Source organism: Orbicella franksi, chromosome 1 (assembly GCF_964199315.1).
Source record: "Orbicella franksi chromosome 1, jaOrbFran1.1, whole genome shotgun sequence".
Lineage (NCBI taxonomy): Eukaryota > Metazoa > Cnidaria > Anthozoa > Scleractinia > Merulinidae > Orbicella > Orbicella franksi.
Genome location: NC_138145.1, coordinates 17,931,340 through 17,948,465, shown reverse-complemented (window position 1 = coordinate 17,948,465; position 17,126 = coordinate 17,931,340). Strand labels below are relative to the sequence as shown.

The window sequence follows — 17,126 nt, the reverse complement described above, 5'->3', positions numbered from 1 at the left end:
CGTGCACTGACGCAGAAAAGTGAATACATTTAATGATGAAGCTATGAAGTTTGCTAAGTTATAATGACGGTGAGTGAGCAAACTTCAACCCTTCTTTTTTTCATCTCTTTCTTTTTTTTTTTGCAGGGAATTCAAAACGTGTAAAATCGGAGGTTATAGTGTTAATTTACAACGCTTTCCACCGTCTACTATTAGGATTTTAGAAATGGGTTATTAAGCGGCGCTCCTAATGCGCTAGACCAAGACTCAGTCAAGGATATAAATTGCAATGGAGTATCCCGAGGAGTGCAAAATACTGTTTGCTTGTTATAAGCGATCGATCTTAAGTAAAAATCTCAGATCTGATTTCATTACATGAGCGAACTAACTGGAAATCTCAGATCTGTTTTCATTACATGAGCGAACTTCACATGTAGACGTTCTTTGCGTCACCTGATGAATTGGTCGAGATGCACCATGGCTAACTACATTAGCAAGATAAACGAAATCTGTTCCGTAATCAGCGAGATGTTAGCTGAAATTAGTTGAAATAGTCTTTCCGTGGTCTTAGTTCTTGAGTCGCGGATCGAAAGGAGAATCATGCGACTGGCTGGCCAGCCCATTGCAGGTAATTATTTCAAATTGCTTTGGTTATCACTATAAAAAAGTGCCAATGGAAGAATCAAGTGCCAATGGAAGATCAAAATGTAGATAAGAGATCTCGAATGTCGAAACCCATTATAATCATAATATTGTGATTAGACATTATATATTGCAGCTGCCACAGAGCTCTATTCGTTTTAAAAAAAACAACAACAACTCAGGCTGATAATCAGCTTAGCGGAAATTTAATCATTTTGTCACTTAGTCAGTGGTTATAGCTTAATGCCTAAGTTTAGTTTCTCGCTAGGATGAAGAGCTAAACATTTTACTGGAGAACGCCGTCGAAGTCATAAACTATCAACCTCTTATCTGGAGAGAGATTCCTTAAAAAAAAAAAACGTGAATGAGCAATTGCAGTCCGACCGATTGAGGATCTAAAAAACAGTTTCATTCGCGCAATGGTTGAAGCGCTTTAACTTTCTTTGCAAATGCTCTGCTTGGTCGTGATGTGAATTACACGAAAATTCACGACGGGCTTCAAGAAAGTGCCTCGATCTATTGATATTACATATATTTGCATGTATGCAAAATAATGAAGTAATAAGTTTCAGTAATTGTTTTTTGTTTGTTTTTTTTCTGAAAAAGATATCAGTTCAGAATCACAGAAACACATTAATTTAAGGTCGCACAAGAAGCCTTGAATAGAAATATGGTTGAGGGGCTTCATTTGACCAGCGAACATAGACGAAAGACTCGCAAATATGATCCTATCAACAGCAATTACTGAAGTTTCGAAAACAGTAAGCTTAATTAAAATATATAGAGGATATTACACGGTGGCGAGAAGATATGAATTTTATGTTCGAGTGGCAAGAACAATATCTCACTCGTTCGCTTCGCTCACTCGTGAGATATTGTTCTTGCCACTCGAACATAAAATTCATATCTTCGAGCCAACGTGTAATGTTCTTTTTATTATATGGAGAAACCAATTCAACAAAAGCAAAAGGCGGGAATCGTGAGGTCATACGGAAAATACGCCACTCGGGTCCCGGATGAAGTGGCGTATGGAATCTACGAGTGGTTTAGTTCCCAGTAAAACACTCCTCTCCATATAATAAATCTGTGTACAAGCTGTCGTGTTTTTCAACATTGTTGTTAAGAAGTATTTTATAGCAGTTTTTTTAATTCGGTTTAATATTTTGAGAAATCACTTCTTCTTCGCGATCTCGTTGCGAATTTAAAACGACTTTTTGTTTTTGGATGATTTGCGCCAATCTTGCAACAAATATGATTTCGTTTTATTTTAGACGTGTTAGATTAAAGCTTCACTGAGACAATGACGTCACAACTGTTTTGGTCGTTTTTGGTCCTCGCCCTTGTGACAGAAGCTTCATCGTGGTCAACAAGACGACGATCATCATCGTGCGTAAAGCCGAGAAATTGTCGTGTTAGTTCTTGGAGTTCGTGGAGTGCTTGTAGCCAGCCTTGCGGCACCGGAGGGATGCAGAATCGTAAACGCACGGTGACTAGATATCCATCATGCGGTGGGTCGCCGTGTCCTAAACTCATGGTCATCCGGTCCTGTAATCAGGGGAAATGTGCTAATGGCGGAACTCCCAATATAGAGGGATGTAACTGTAGACAGGAATTCAGTGGACAGTGTTGTTTGCAAACTGAAGGTAAACATAATCGCTCGTTCGTTCGCTTGTTCTTTCACCCGTTCTTCCGTTCGTTCGCTTCTTCCCTCGTTCGCTCGTTCGTTCGTGAGTTCATTTGCTCATTCGCTCGTTCCTTTGTGCATAAGAATATACTCTCAACATTTTTACCGCGCGAAGGCCAGGCTCGATTACCAGCCCGCGTTCCTCGGTACGTAGATGGAGCCTACGCAACATCACGCTACATACGAAAGGCCCCCAAACATTTAGCTCTTTGGTTGTGAGGTTGAAGGATTTAATTACTTTCATATACTGAATACAAAATGCCTTGGTGGCCAAAGCGCAAATGACCCCATCTATTTGTTGTATAATCTAGTGCTTTTCTTGCGTAATCATTTGGAATGAGTAATAAATAAAGCCCAAAATGCACTCATTCGCACGTGCGATTTTGTTAGTCAGTGAAAATTTTTTAATCATGTTGTATTTATTCCAAATTTCAGTCAAAGTTACGTGATAACCTATACATAAATCTTATCTATCAGTTTATAAGACGATCGGTTGTTACAACGACAGTTTGGACCGTGCGATCCCTACCCTAGAAGAAACAGATTACATCCTGGATGGCGACTTTTGGACGAGAAATGATCCAATTTACAAATGTTATGAAGTGGCCAGGAAACTAGGCTTCAAAGTTTTCGCTCTTCAAGCTGGTGGATGGTGTGCATCGAGTTCTACAGCCGAAAAAACATTCAACAAATATGGTATGTCCTCGAATTGTGAAAATGATGGTGAAGGCGGACCACATGCCAATCAAGCCTATTATATCAAAGGTATAACCTTTCAACTGAAAAAATTTACTCCGTTTGTACATGCCAATGTTCTGCTGCAAGCATACAGCAAATCAGAAGTAGCCGCTACTATAGTTAAGATAACATGACAAACGATAAAGGCTTTATCATTTGTCAGGTTATCTTAAATACTTTCGACATGGTTGTGTGCAAAATTTATTTCTGAAAAAAACCCCTCTAAATCTTTTTTTCTTGAGCTGAACATATATAAAAGGTTCAACTTTTGCCTATACAATAAGGTACAACAATTATGAGATAGGCGACTAGTTCGTCACTTGGATTTCATTTACAGCAACTCTAAGGAAAAATAGAAAATCATTTCGGGCATTTATTGTTTGAAAAAGAAATAGCTTGAAAACTGCTTTTAATGTTACTAGAGAGTTACTATGCAAGCACTCGAATGCTGTTCGTTTTTTATTTCTGAAATGCCAGTTATGCAATGCTCTCGAGTGGTATGCCATGGAATATCCCACGAGTCATGATCAATTCTATTTTCTCGGTTTACACAAGACTGAGCTTTTAGGAGAGCGTGTACATCAAGAAAATACAAATGACACGTGGGATCTTCCATGGTATGCCATGAAACTATTTTATAACTATTTTATACCATGCCATAGAAAATACAGTGGCCAGCACAATCAATGGAACATACGCGCGGCGCATGATGGAAGGTTGGGTCTAATACTTAGCTCTTATTAACCGAGCTGCAGGTCTGTATGGGAGAATCTTGACCGAGATCGTGAGTACAGACCGAACGCAGTGAGGTCTGTACACACGGCCGAGGTCAAGATTCTCCCATACAGACCGACTTAGCTCGGTTAATAAGATGTTTATTATATGGCAAAGAAGAAAACTTTAATTCGTTTAATGTAACTGGTTTGCTGACAGTTTGCTTGCGAACGGCGATGAGCTTAACTTAAACCTGCCGAAATTTGCTCGTCCTCTTTACTTTTTTTTTGTCATCAAGCTTTTTGGCACTTCCATGAGAAGAAAATAAAAGAAATGGTGTACATTTTTGTATTTTAGTTCGCTACTTTTTCAACGCAAAATAAAACCGGTCTAGCTAGATGCCGGTCTAGATGGGAAAATCTAGACTGCGGTCAATACCGATTTCAGCCAATCAAATTCGTGAATTCGGTAGTTCCCAGTCTTTGTGAGACACAGCCATATAATAACGTCGAATATACAACGGCTTTCCTTTATTCTGATTGACTGTATTTTCTATGGCATGGTATAAAAATGTTTCATTTAGTTGGACACTGCTCTCTTAAAAGATTATACAGGTGTTGGATGCTATAGAGACACTACAGATCGTGCAATTCCAACACTTGAAGACACAGACTCAGTCTTGGATGGCGGGGTATTCTTTTACCGCAGCCGTCAGAACGCAATTGTCAAGTGCGCTGTCGCAGCTCGCAGAAGGGGTTTCCCTGCCTTTGCACTTCAGGATGGCGGCTGGTGTGCAGCGAGCGCTAATGTACTGGAGACGTTTAACAAATATGGCAAGAGTAGCGACTGCAATAATAAAGGCACAGGAGGTCCTTTTGCAAACAATGTTTACGTCTTTCAAGATGAAATTAACAGTAAGTGTTTTTCTCAGGAGTACAAAGAATGTAAAACATAACGACCTCAATAGAGTCAACGTTGAAATGGTTATGTTTAATGTTTATAATTCCAGGATCAAGTTGAAACAAAAACAGTTATACGAAGCTAGCAATTGGTTCTTGTTCGACAACTGGGAAGAGGCGCACCAAGAAACAAGGACAGAACTCAAAGTCAAATCAGTTGAATGAAGGTTTTGACAAAATACTCCCCACTCAGCTTTTTAATCGGACACGTTATTACTGGAGGATTATTAATAGCTGAATTTGATAGCTTTAAAATGATATAACTACGTTCAGCCAACGACATCTTCATCACTGCGTTTAATAATCCCCCAAAATGACCGGGAGAATTTAAATAATGTCAGTAACGTTTTGCATAAGCCATCATCCAATATAAATCTTTTTTGCCTCGAGTGTTTGATACCTCTTCTCAAACAAACTGAGTAGGGAAAAACGGAGCAGTAAAATCCAAAATCTATATTAAATAAGTTCAGGTAGCAAAACACCGTTACTGTCATTATTTCCTTTTTTAAAACTTGATCAGTAATTTGATGAGTTTGAGAATCTTCTTTTTTGTTCAACCTTGCAGCCGTCAGAGTTTCAGATCCAATCGCCTTTTATCCCTTGAACACCAAGTACACAACACGGGAAATAAAAAATCGACAAGCCCAGGGTAACCCTGTTGGTGTTAGCATGGCGCCAGGGCCTGATGGCAAGGCCGGTGGCTCGTACCAATTCACGGGACAAAGCAACAGTTACATCGAGTTCCCAAACAATGGTGGGTTAGATGCTCAACACTCCATCACCATGTTATGTTGGGTGTATCCTGAGAATACAGACGGACCAATTTTCAATTATAAGATAACTGGTGGGCCTTGGGCTGTTCATTTCTGGATGCATTCTGGAAAGCTGTACGGTGTAATAAGTCAACGAAATTACCTTATGATTCCAGGGTTACGCACGTTTCACGTTCTGGCGTTAAACCAGTGGCATTATGTTGGTTTTACCTATAGTCACATTACTGGTATGGCAAATTTATGGCTGGATGACCAACGAGTGGTGCACAGGAATATTGGAGCCGGCCTGTCTCTTTCAACTCAAGATAACGTTAGAATGGGCGCATTAGAAAATGATGGCCGGTATTTTAAGGGACGAATTACAGCCATGCAGATTTATGACGTTGCTTTGACCGAGGAGCAAATAAACGCAGTGGAAAACGCTGGTCAAGGTAATCATAATGATACTTTGACATGTCGCGCGAATTTGACTTTGTATGGTCGAGGCTAAAGTTAATCAGTCACTCAGCGATCATTACAAATTATTTCTGGAAGGGAGAATTGTTGGACAGGAGTATTTACAGACCTCACCTTCCCCCTCAGCTGTTGCCTGTTCAATAATTGCTTGGTTAACTTTACTTACATTCACATGCAAGAGATATTTAATAGAGACATCTCATCTCATTTGGCATTTCATTACTGGTTCATACACACTTTCATTGCAATCGAGAGCAATGGTCTCACTTTATCTCAGAGGTCTAAAATTAAATAGGTCAAGATAATTTGGCGTTGAGACCATACATTCTCGAAAATAGTGATAACTCTTCATTGAAATCTACACGGAACAACATTTTGGCATAATCACAAACCCATTTCCAGCGCCCTAAGACGAGTTCGTAACCTTGCCTTGTGTTGATTACAGGAAACGACAGGTGCAGTGAGATGGGCTGGGAGTCCGCCCTCCGTGGACCAGGATGGGCAAACTGCTCATTGGGAAGATACATAAGTGGAGTGTGGAGGGAAAATGATGCTGTCATTTCTTTACCTGATGGCATCGATAATATTAAAAAGGGGCAGTGCTGTAGCCCTCCACACGAATACAAAGATGATACTCCTGTTTGCCAAACACTGGATTGGAAAACTTCATTAAGTAGGTCAGTTAGAAGTCTTACCAAGCGATTTGCAGTGAGCAAACCTTTTTCTTTTTGCGCTTTTACACTAGCTATAAGGAACGTAAAGAGATCGCAGGGCCTTCAATTCGCTCTGTTCTTTTTAATTTGTTAAAGAACGTTACACGATTATCTTCAACCAATAGCAGAATTAAGTAAACAATAACAAACTTATAAGTCTTTTGTAAGGAGCGTCAAGAGGCAGACTCTGCTACAGAACCTTCAACTGGCTCTCTATTCTTTCAGATTGGCTAGAGAACGCTAGCTGCGCGTGTTTTCTTGTTTGGCAAATGTCTGCAGCGCTAAGAAAAGGCAAAGCTAGACAAACTCTCTCTTCTTTTTTCGCTGTCTGCTTTTGCGCTGTTTCACAGGATGATAGCATAGAATAGAAGCGGACGACGCATCATTTTAAAAAAAATATATCAGTCCAGCTATTCCTCTGTCAGAATCAGTTTTAGTTTATTTTAACTTTTTTGGTCTTTCCCTTACCGCTATTCTGGGATGCTTTTCCGGAATTTCGCTCCTTGAAACGGGGATGACGTAACGCTGAGATCAAGTGCTTGCCTCCTAACAATGTGGTTAGCATTTGATTACGGTCCAGTTTCGGTTCTCGCATTGCTCAGAGGTTCTTCAGCTGAAAAATCAACATTTTCAAATTCCAATTCGACCAGGATAGAGGATACGCTTTATTCTGATCTCACAGTGCCTCTCCCCACCCAGGTGTATAAATGGGTACCAGCGAGCTTAACGCACTGGGTAACCCTGAGATGGACTAGCATCCCATCCAGGGTGGGGGGAGGTAGTAGAAATACTCCTAATTGCTCCATGCTACAGAAACCGGAATAAGCTCCGGCCTGATGGGCCACTTGCAGGCTCATATGCAGACTTAACCTACCTACCTAACTACTTTAAAACGATGATTCAAATAGATAATCTCGTATTATTATTGTGTAATTCAGAAACAACAGATGGGCTTCCTGTCCTGACGGATATTTTCTCCAAGGAATTTATCGCTCAACGGAGACTTGGCTTCACAATATCGAAAAGGCATTGTGTTGCAGACCCAGAAACTTCAAAAACTTTACCAAGAATTGCTACGATGAAAATGTAAGGAAATCACTAAATAAGAAAGGCTGGAGCAAGTGTCGAGACTGGCACTATATGATGGGCGTGTACAAAGGAGACTGTGACAACCTGAATTGTATTGACATGATAAAATGCTGCCGGATGACTCCTCCAGGTACGCACTCTCAGGGTCTCTCGGACCACTATCCTAATAAATCCTATTATTATATGACTCTGTCCCACAGGGACTGGGAACTACCAAATTCACGATTTTGATTGGCTGAAATCGATATTGAAAGTGGTCTAGATTTTTCCATCTAGATCGGCATCTAAACCGATAATGTTTTGCAGTGAATAAGTTGCAAACTAAAATGCAAAATCATTGGCTATTTTCATCTAACAATATTTATTTTATGGAAGTGCCAAAAAGGCTGCTTAGATAAAAGTATTGAGGACGAGCAAACTTTGGCAGAATTAAATTCAGCTCATCGCCGTTCACAAGCAAAATGTCAGTTAGTACAAACCAGTAACATTAAACGAATTAAATTGTAAGCTTTTGTTTGCGCCATATAATAAACGTCTTATTAACCACGCTTAGTCGGTCTGTATGGGAGAATCTTGACCTCGGTCGTGTGTACAGACCTCACTGCGTCCAGGGGGAGGGAGTACTCCCAGAAAAGTTGGATGGGGGTTTGTGGCCCACTTCCCAAAACTCTTACTCTATTTATGACCAAAATCTGCGATTTTTGCTACCTATTTATTACCTGGCCAAAAATTCGACACCCTATTCATGACCGTTGGGGCTGGCACAGTTGCCCTAAAGATAAGTCATGAAGGGCTTTTGTTGACGGTCGTATTGATAATACTGAAAAAGTAGCTTCTTCCAAGAAACGTACCCAATTCAAGACTAAAATGGCCAAAATCGATTCCCTATTTATTACCAAAACGGCTGAAAAACCCTACCCTTTGGGGCCGCACATACCTATATAGCCCATATAAGGGAGTAACCCCCTCTTCCCCGGGGCTGCGTTCGGTCTGTACTCACGACCTCGGTCAATATTGTCCCATACAGACCTCCTGCTCGGTTAATAAGAGCTAAATATTAATCTGACCCATTCACTAATAAATAACAAGTAATATTCGGGTCAATCTAATGGCTTTCCGCTTTGTTGGTTCTATTTTATCATTGTCTTTTTCCCTTGTTTATATATTTTCATAGTTAATAGTCTGTATATTATGACAAAAATGTAATTGCCAAAGTATGACCGCCTAGATTAGCCTTAGCTTCATGCGTGCTTACTTTTATATATAAATGTTTATTTAAAATGATTGTATTAAATCAATAAATTAAGTGTAAAGGTGCAAGTGAGTAAATAAAACAAGTGTGTATCTGTCTTTATCTAAGTGTGTACAACTGAGCTGATGGCTTTCAAGCAAGCTCTCTTGACAGTTCTTATCAGTGTTTACCCGCAAAAATTTCGTTTACCGTATGAATTTGTTTAACAATTTAAACACCTAATGCGTCGCGACTCGGAGACGTACCTCAATGGCTGCAGTGAAATGTCTTTGGGAAGTCAACTTAATTTTGTTTGTGCACAAATAATTTTTCCTTTCAACAGTTGGTTCGCAAATACGAACAAAACAATAATAAGTCCTCACTTAGCCCAGGGTAACATTTGCTGTTTTTCTGTACTCTCGGTTTACAGGTTTCTGTTTTTTAAACTCTATTTTTCGTGTTTCCTTCTGACGTGAATCCGCATTGGGCAGTAAACTTCTGTAATCCTTAAGAAAATAAATGTATCTAAGGCGTTAAGCATTGATCTTTTAATGTACACGAGGACAGAGTTTGCTTGATAAATCGTGGCTGCCTGAGACCAATACCTCTTCAGAATCAGTATGGTGATACTCGTGCGCATGGACTCGAGCTGAAGTCTGATCGAAACCTATCAAATTGAAACGGTTTATTTCCGAAAAAATCGTCAGCAATGCAATAGCCAGTTTAAAATAAAGAAGAAACCTGCAAATGTAGGGTGGAAGCTACTATAGATTTTCTGGCTTTTTTTGTTTTCAGATAAGGTAGTTTTAAGCTATTGGTTGCTGAATGGCCACGACGAAGATATAAGGTTGGTCACTTACTGTTTAGCGCCTAAACCTTAGAGATGTAAAGTATAATAATTATATAGCGACTGAAACAGCACTCCATGATGGCCTATGTGCACCCTTCCTTTACACAGAGCGTTTTCGATCGAGTATCGCAAAACCAAATCCAAAGTGATCACTCTAGCTAATCAAAAAGGACGCGGCCAATCCAAAGAACCAATCAAAACGCCAAGCAAATACATGTAGCTGAAGCGAAAGGCGGGAAAATTTGAGCGAATTAGTCGCGATTGGTTCCAGGTCTGATAAGGTAGATTATTGACAAAGTGGCGCAAAGTTTGTTTTTAAGCCAATTGGTTGGCTTAGTAATGAATGAATAACTTTATTGTCGCGTCAAAAATTCTAGTTTACTGTAAACGTAATAGTTAGCTAATTGTGGACACCTATATATATACTAATAATAAGTATAAAATTCCAATCATTAAAAACATACGAGACAAAGTTAATTAATTACGGCATAAAAAAGACTAGGCTAATAAAAATGTTTAAAATTGCATTTATATGAAAGGTCAGATAGAACATAAAAGACAATTACCACAATTTTCGCTAATCAATTCCGTCAGATTCATTGTTCTTAGCCGACTTTAAATTTGTGAAGGGTTTCTGACTTTCTAAGGTTTTTACTCAACTTTGCCTACAGTTTCGGCCCTAAATAGCTTTGACTGTGTTTACCATGAGCTACCGTGTTGAACCTTGGTATGGTAAAGTTTGCGTTTTTCAGAGCGTAGCGGCTTATATTTTTGTTAAAGAGTTCAGCTACATAGGAAGAGGCGATGTTGCTTTTGACCTTATACATAATTACGAAAGCAAATGCGAATTGCTTTGGACACTCAGATGAAAACCACTTCAATTATTGTTTAGAATCAAAAACGTAAGGAAGCGCAGTAGTCTAATGGTTAGTGAGATTATGCTGTGTTTTCGCGGGCAAGATGCTCTCTAAATGTCTCTCGAGCTCCCCACCAAGACGAATAACTGATGGGCACTAAAGAATAGTTAAATAATCCACAGTGCGCAAATTACCGACAGATAGACTACTATGGATTGGGACCCACTTGCCGCAAACATTGTGCTGTCTTCTACATGCTTCACTGCCTGAGAAAGAGGGGTCACTTGAATCCGCCAATTGCAACGATTGTAGCAAGCTTTGTATTTTTAAAGAGAGTAATCATTAATTCTCCTTGGATTCCATTTCGTGTAAAAGGGACGGTTCATTGTTTATTTTTCATTACTGTGGAGATTTTTTTAATGAGAGATAATTTTTTTCCTATTTTAGTTTAATTGGATCTCCGTCCTTCACTGAGGGAAGGTGTCCTGGCAGTAAGGCCCTCTTCTTGAACCAATCGCATTCCTACGCCCTTGCACCAATCATCACTCTTAACGACAGAAGTTTCACCATCGCTTGTTGGATTAAACAAACGAAGTGGGTCTTCGATGAGTTAGGAGCGATATATGGGGACTGGTATAATCCACGGCAGTTTCTGCTAGGCGCGAAAAACCAGAAGATTGTATTTCAGCGTTACCAATCCGAAAATGATGAATTGGATTTGTGGTCCATAGAGAGTAGCAATGTTACTTTGCACACGTGGACCCACGTGGCTGTTACCTGGGACCACGCGACTGGGTTCGTGTTAATCTACGCTGACGGTAAAGTGAAAGGAGCAAGATTGTATCCCGGTAGCTCCACGTTTGTTCAACCCACAGGTTGGCGTTACCAGATTGGTAAGGATGGTCACTGGAACGGTCATCAGTTCCATGGTTCAGTGATGGATCTTTATGTCTTTGGTACGGCGCTGTCGCCGGATCAAATCAATAAACTAAGAGGTAAGTTAAATGGTTTGGACCCAGTAGTATCAGTAGTTTGTCTTGTGTGATCGTCCGGGTGATGATAGTTCTGACGTTTCGACAACCTGAGCGGAAGTCATCTTCAGAGTCAAATGAATAGTGTTAGTCAGTCGATGATGTTATAAGTCTGGTCCGTTGAAAGTGATTGATTGGTCAGTTCAGTCTTGATGGTATTGGCTGAAAGACTCTTGTAAAGTTTGTCAGCAGTCATTGGTCGGTTCTAGTAGGTTGCGGTCCGTCTATTGTTAGTCAAATCGGTCTGTTTGAGGTCCGTCTATTGTGCCGGTAATTGTTGATGTCTTTTGAGAGGCGTTTGTTCCAAGTTAGTGTACCAGCTTTCCAGAGTCACACGTTGAAAATAGTTTGTACTGTATCAGTGGCTAAGTTTCAAACATTAAAAAAAGCGAAAGAGCACACACAAGCACACCAAGAAAGTAAAATATACTTATACCAAAAAAGATGACTTAAGTTTAGAGATTAACACAGCAATAGTACAGGCATTTGGAATTTCAGCGCTGAGAGAATTAAATAACTTGGGGCCTTGAAAACGGAGTGAGAATGTCTTTTGTCCTACAGTAGGGCAAACTGAAAGAACTTTTAGTTCTAGTATACATAGTTCTAGTTTGTTCCTTTGCCCCACATTTGCGTTCTTTCAACCACCTTTACTGTACTAAATTAATTTCCATTTCAACTTGGGGATTGCCATGATCAGTTGCATCTTATTCCTCTGGAACTCCTTTAAGGTGTTCCTGCCATTGTCAACACGACCGAGATCGTACCAGGGGGCACCGTTGTTGTGGCGTGGGAACCACCCTTTGAAGAAAGCTGTTCAGTTGTCAACTACACTGTGAACTACAGAAAAGTGATGTCACCAGTTAAGAAAAGCAAATGGCGCTCCATTACAGTGAACAGAAATGTGACCAGTTTTACACTTCAGCTGAAGTGTAAGAATGAGTATGATATAACAGTTACCTCAATGGGTGAATACTGGCAAAGCGCTTTGAATGATAGCAAGATATGGAATTTCAAAACAGAAGGAGGTGAGCATTCCTTATGTGACTTGAAAAAAGGACTGTGAACTTCATTAAAAGCTTAAGGCAACGATATGGGAAGTTCTCTAAGTTAACGTTTGTGTGTTGTTCAGAATTCTATATAGATGGTGAAACTGATTATTTGGCTTCTGAAGTTTTCATGCGTTTTAAGTCTAAAACAGGATATTTTGTTTTGATGTTAATGATTGATACCATTGAATGGGCTACATACCATTTAAAGTTAGGACCATATTTATCGGTCAGCCATGATTTAACTTTGCGTTTCAAAAACGCCAACAAGGAAAAAAAGTCAAGGGTTAGGTGTCAAACCAGGTTGAGAATTAAAGGTTGAGCAGACTTGGCTGTAGTACGTTCATACCTGTACATGTCATTTACTTTCCGAGAAAAACTTTCCTTGACCGAATTTTTAAATTCCGTGGTTTCAAAGCTTTCTTTGTTTACCGCAGGTATTCCATCACCTCCTGTTATAAACAACAAGGAAACAGAATCGTTGACATGTGATGTCAACGTGATATGGAGCCCTCCTGCTGACCATGGGTGTCCGCTGACCATGTACTCGATATACCATCAACAGATTCAGGCACCAGAAATGGGCTGGCACCAAACTAACGTCACTAACGTTATGGCGACGAACTTTACTGTAACATTAACATGCGAAAGGCAGTACGCAATCGAAATGTCGGCCTGGAATGAGCTGGGAGAGAGCGACAGATCGAGAACATGGATAATAAAAACAATTTCAGGTAAGTTTACAAATATCAATTACTCAGTAAGGGAGGACAACAGAGGGGTGAAGCAAACCTTCGTTTCCGGGGTCTCCTGTGGGATACAAATCCTAGAAACTTGCGCCGGCTAGCATGAGGAAAGCGCCATCGTAGATTTGAACGTCAACAAGACCCTGGGTTTAAGGTGAAGAGTCGTAAAAACTGATTTGATGGAAAATTAGTTGTGTTTTAAGCGATAACTAATCTGGTAAAGCAGGTAGAAAAATTAAACGGATTTGACTATCTGTAGGGGTCATATGGTAAAGTTTGCATACGACCCAAGTGGCCCATCAGGCCGTGGCTTATCCCGGTTTCTGTAGCATGAAGCGACTAGAGGTATTTCTACTCCCCCTGGATGGGATGTTAGTCCATCTCAAGGTTACCTCCTACATTAAGTTCGCTGGTACCCATTTATATGCCTGCGTGGAGAGAGGCACTGTGAGTAACGTGTTTTGCACAAGAACACAACGCAATGTCTACGGCCAGGGTTCGAACCCGGACCGCTTGATATGGAGACGAGCGCACTAATATGATGAGGCCACCGCGTTTTCCATGAGGGGGAGGGGGTCATGTACTCCAAGGGTAGGGGTCATATACTCCAATATGAATACAGAGATGAATAGCACTCACTGTTTACCGTAGTTAAGGCAACAACGGGCTATCCAGATACCTATTCGCAGCAGGTTTTTAGTCTCTGTATATTTATGTCAAAAACTGAAAAATCTTCCCTCTTTAATGCTTATCACATCTGACTTCTTTGCAGGTTCTGATAAAAACGATGACACCCCTTCCTCACCTTCCGTCTTTACCAAATCAAAAACAAACTTGGCAAACTCTCCAGGCTATCAAGGTGGAACAGGTCTTTCCTCTCCTCAGTTATCTGGCTTAGTTGTAGGACTTGGCTTCCTTCTAATTATCATTTGTATAGTAGCATTCTCACTCCGACAGAAAGCTAGGAAAAACAAACAACGTGCTCGAAACTCACAACCCAGAAGGTAATTTGATACCATCTTTACAACGTTTACTGTGTTTACTGATGACGCAGATCAAATTGTCTCTTGCAGTCTTTAAGTAGTTTCACACTTTTTACAGTTTAACATAGATAAAACGCACACAGATGACGTATATATAAAACGTTAACGCATGTAGATGATCATCTACTGCAATTGGTCTGGCATTGATGGCGTGAAACGCCACATATGCTGACTCCCAGCGGGTGTTGTAAAAAATTCGTTCTTTGATATCCCACGTGTAGCCCGGGGGAGATTCATGTAAAAGAGAACGGCATCCTTGAGCACATTTTGAGAAAATAGCCAGTGGCTTTAGAACCATTTTAGAAGCGTGGCTTCATGGTATGGTCTAGTATAAACACCCTAAGAGGTACCAATTCGTTCTTAATGATAACTGATGGTGAAAATTTACCTGGAGCATTAAAGACCAAGATAAGGCGTGAGCTCTCGTCAGTTGTTCCCCCGGTTTTTTAAACGCTGGAGGTTTTGCAGATGTTTCGGCGAAACTCGTAGTAAGCGCAAAAGGCAGTCAGGCACTGAGACAAGTTATCACTCTTTAATTCAGATCCAAGTCCTCCATTATCCCTCTTTGGCAATGGGAAGTTCTACCCGAGCAGGTTGTCTTTGAGGAGGAGATTGGTCGTGGGGCATTTGGTAAAGTGTTAAAAGGCACGTTCAAAGAATCCCCTGGAATTGAAGTGTTTTACAAACCCAGAAAACAGACTGTCCACTTCAAAGAAGGTCAAACGGTAGCTATTAAAGTTTTAGCGGGTAAGTGATTCTCAGGTTACTTCTGAGTCAGTATTTAGGAATGTTGGATTGTATTTGAAGGTATTTTGAATGAGCTCTCTAGCTCATAGAGAACCTGTGGAAAAAAGACTGACTGGCTGACAGACTGATTGATTAATTGATTGATTGATTGATTGATTGATTGATTGATTGATTGATTGATTGATTGCTTACCACAGATCTGTTAATAGACTTTCCTATTTTCATGTATTTATAAATAAGAAAAAATGGTAACAAGACTGAATGGAGTCCAGTTCGGTCTGTAAGAGAGAATAAGACGACACGATGTCCTTTTACCAATTAATCATAACCATTACAATTTCCCAAAAAAGTCAAAGTTTCATTTAAAAGCAGCTTTTAGTAGTCATTTTTAAATATGATAATTTCAAATATAGAAAATAGCTTGAAAAATCGCTGTTAAGTTTCTTTGAAAACAGTCACCGGAAATAAATCTCCACAATTTTACAAAGTCACTCATTTGAATTGGTTTCTATAGTGATTGCAATCAATGTTGTGATTGGTGGATTTAGTGAAAAGGACTTAAAATGATTGGCTCATGTAACTGCCAGACAACAGGTATCCGATTTACAGCCAACTGCCCGTGTCCGATTACAACTTTGCAGATTAATCAGTGTAAAATACAGAAGTTTATTGTCGGTCTTCATGCGACGTCATCATTTTCCAACATAAGAAATTACCAATCCTTCTGAAGTTTTAGTTTCATCAGATGTAAGACCCTCTAATAACTTGACGTTTTGCACCGTTTAAGCCCGACGGAGTACCTCATTATTTAATAGAGCACGTCTGAATTTCTAAGTTTATGCGTTGCGTGATATTAAAATCATGGGGCCAATAAGGACAAAAAGGCTCTCGAGTAGGTCAAATATGAGTTATTGCGCCAGTTTTGCTGACTAAACAGTTCTTGCTCTAGAAAAATTATTATATTCAATGTATTGGAGCTCTAGAGTGCTAACTTTTCGTTTCAATGACAAAATTCAATTACGGACGTTTCTGTTACTTCACGTACGCCATGTTTGTGTCCCTTCGAAGGACACAAACATGGCGACTCCTTACAAAGCTCTATAAATTTGAGTGAAACACTTTTCCGAATAAAGCGCGAATAAAAAACCGCACAGACCTAAATCTCGGCGAAGTTGTTTCTATATCAATCATTTTTTATACCCCAGCTTCTTGACTTAATTTATTGAATGGTTACGATTTTTATTTTTGATGGCGTGACACTGCAAACCAACCATACACCAATCACATTTGAGGAAATTGTAACTGTTATGATTAGGTTTGTAATAGCATGAGATTTTGATAGACTGGCTGGCCTAGACTAGCACTAGTTATCCACGTGCCAAATGAATTATAATTAACAAAATTATAATTAATAAAATTATTATTATTACTATTATTATTATTATTGTTGTTGTTGTTGTTGTTGTTGTTATTAACTAAACTTGATTTTCAAAGCGGTATTGTGTATCCTCTTTGTCAACGTTATTTGCGAAATATATATACTGTGCATAGACCTCGTCTAACGGATGCCTACTATACTATTGCAATTTGCCTTTAGACACTACAGACGAGGAAGCCAGGAGCCAGTTTCTTGAGGAAATTGAAATCATGAAAGCTATCGGTTCACACAAGAATATTGTCAGCATGCTGGGCTGTTGGGTTCACTCTGATCCCATCTTTCTAATGTTAGAGTATGTTCCATACGGAGACCTACAACACTGGCTCAGAAACAAGAGAATACAGGTAGATTCTACACTAATTAGAACTTTATGTGAAGGGCACATGCTCA

At 39.8% G+C, this 17,126-nt stretch overlaps 1 protein-coding gene across 1 annotated transcript in view; it reads left to right on the top strand.

Annotated features, from left to right (window-relative positions):
• Positions 1–1,250: 1,250 nt before the first annotated feature.
• Positions 1,251–17,126, top strand: part of LOC145482624 (uncharacterized) — a 16,830-nt gene continuing 954 nt past the window's right edge. The window contains exons 1-13 of the mRNA XM_081461262.1: positions 1,251–2,264; positions 2,783–3,070; positions 4,363–4,671; positions 5,282–5,920; positions 6,391–6,622; positions 7,597–7,877; positions 9,774–9,825; positions 11,133–11,680; positions 12,445–12,741; positions 13,200–13,496; positions 14,281–14,512; positions 15,093–15,298; positions 16,896–17,108. Of these exons, the coding sequence (XP_081317388.1) occupies positions 1,922–2,264; positions 2,783–3,070; positions 4,363–4,671; positions 5,282–5,920; positions 6,391–6,622; positions 7,597–7,877; positions 9,774–9,825; positions 11,133–11,680; positions 12,445–12,741; positions 13,200–13,496; positions 14,281–14,512; positions 15,093–15,298; positions 16,896–17,108 (3,937 nt within the window). The 5' untranslated portion in view covers positions 1,251–1,921. The remainder of the gene's footprint in view (positions 2,265–2,782; positions 3,071–4,362; positions 4,672–5,281; positions 5,921–6,390; positions 6,623–7,596; positions 7,878–9,773; positions 9,826–11,132; positions 11,681–12,444; positions 12,742–13,199; positions 13,497–14,280; positions 14,513–15,092; positions 15,299–16,895; positions 17,109–17,126) is intronic.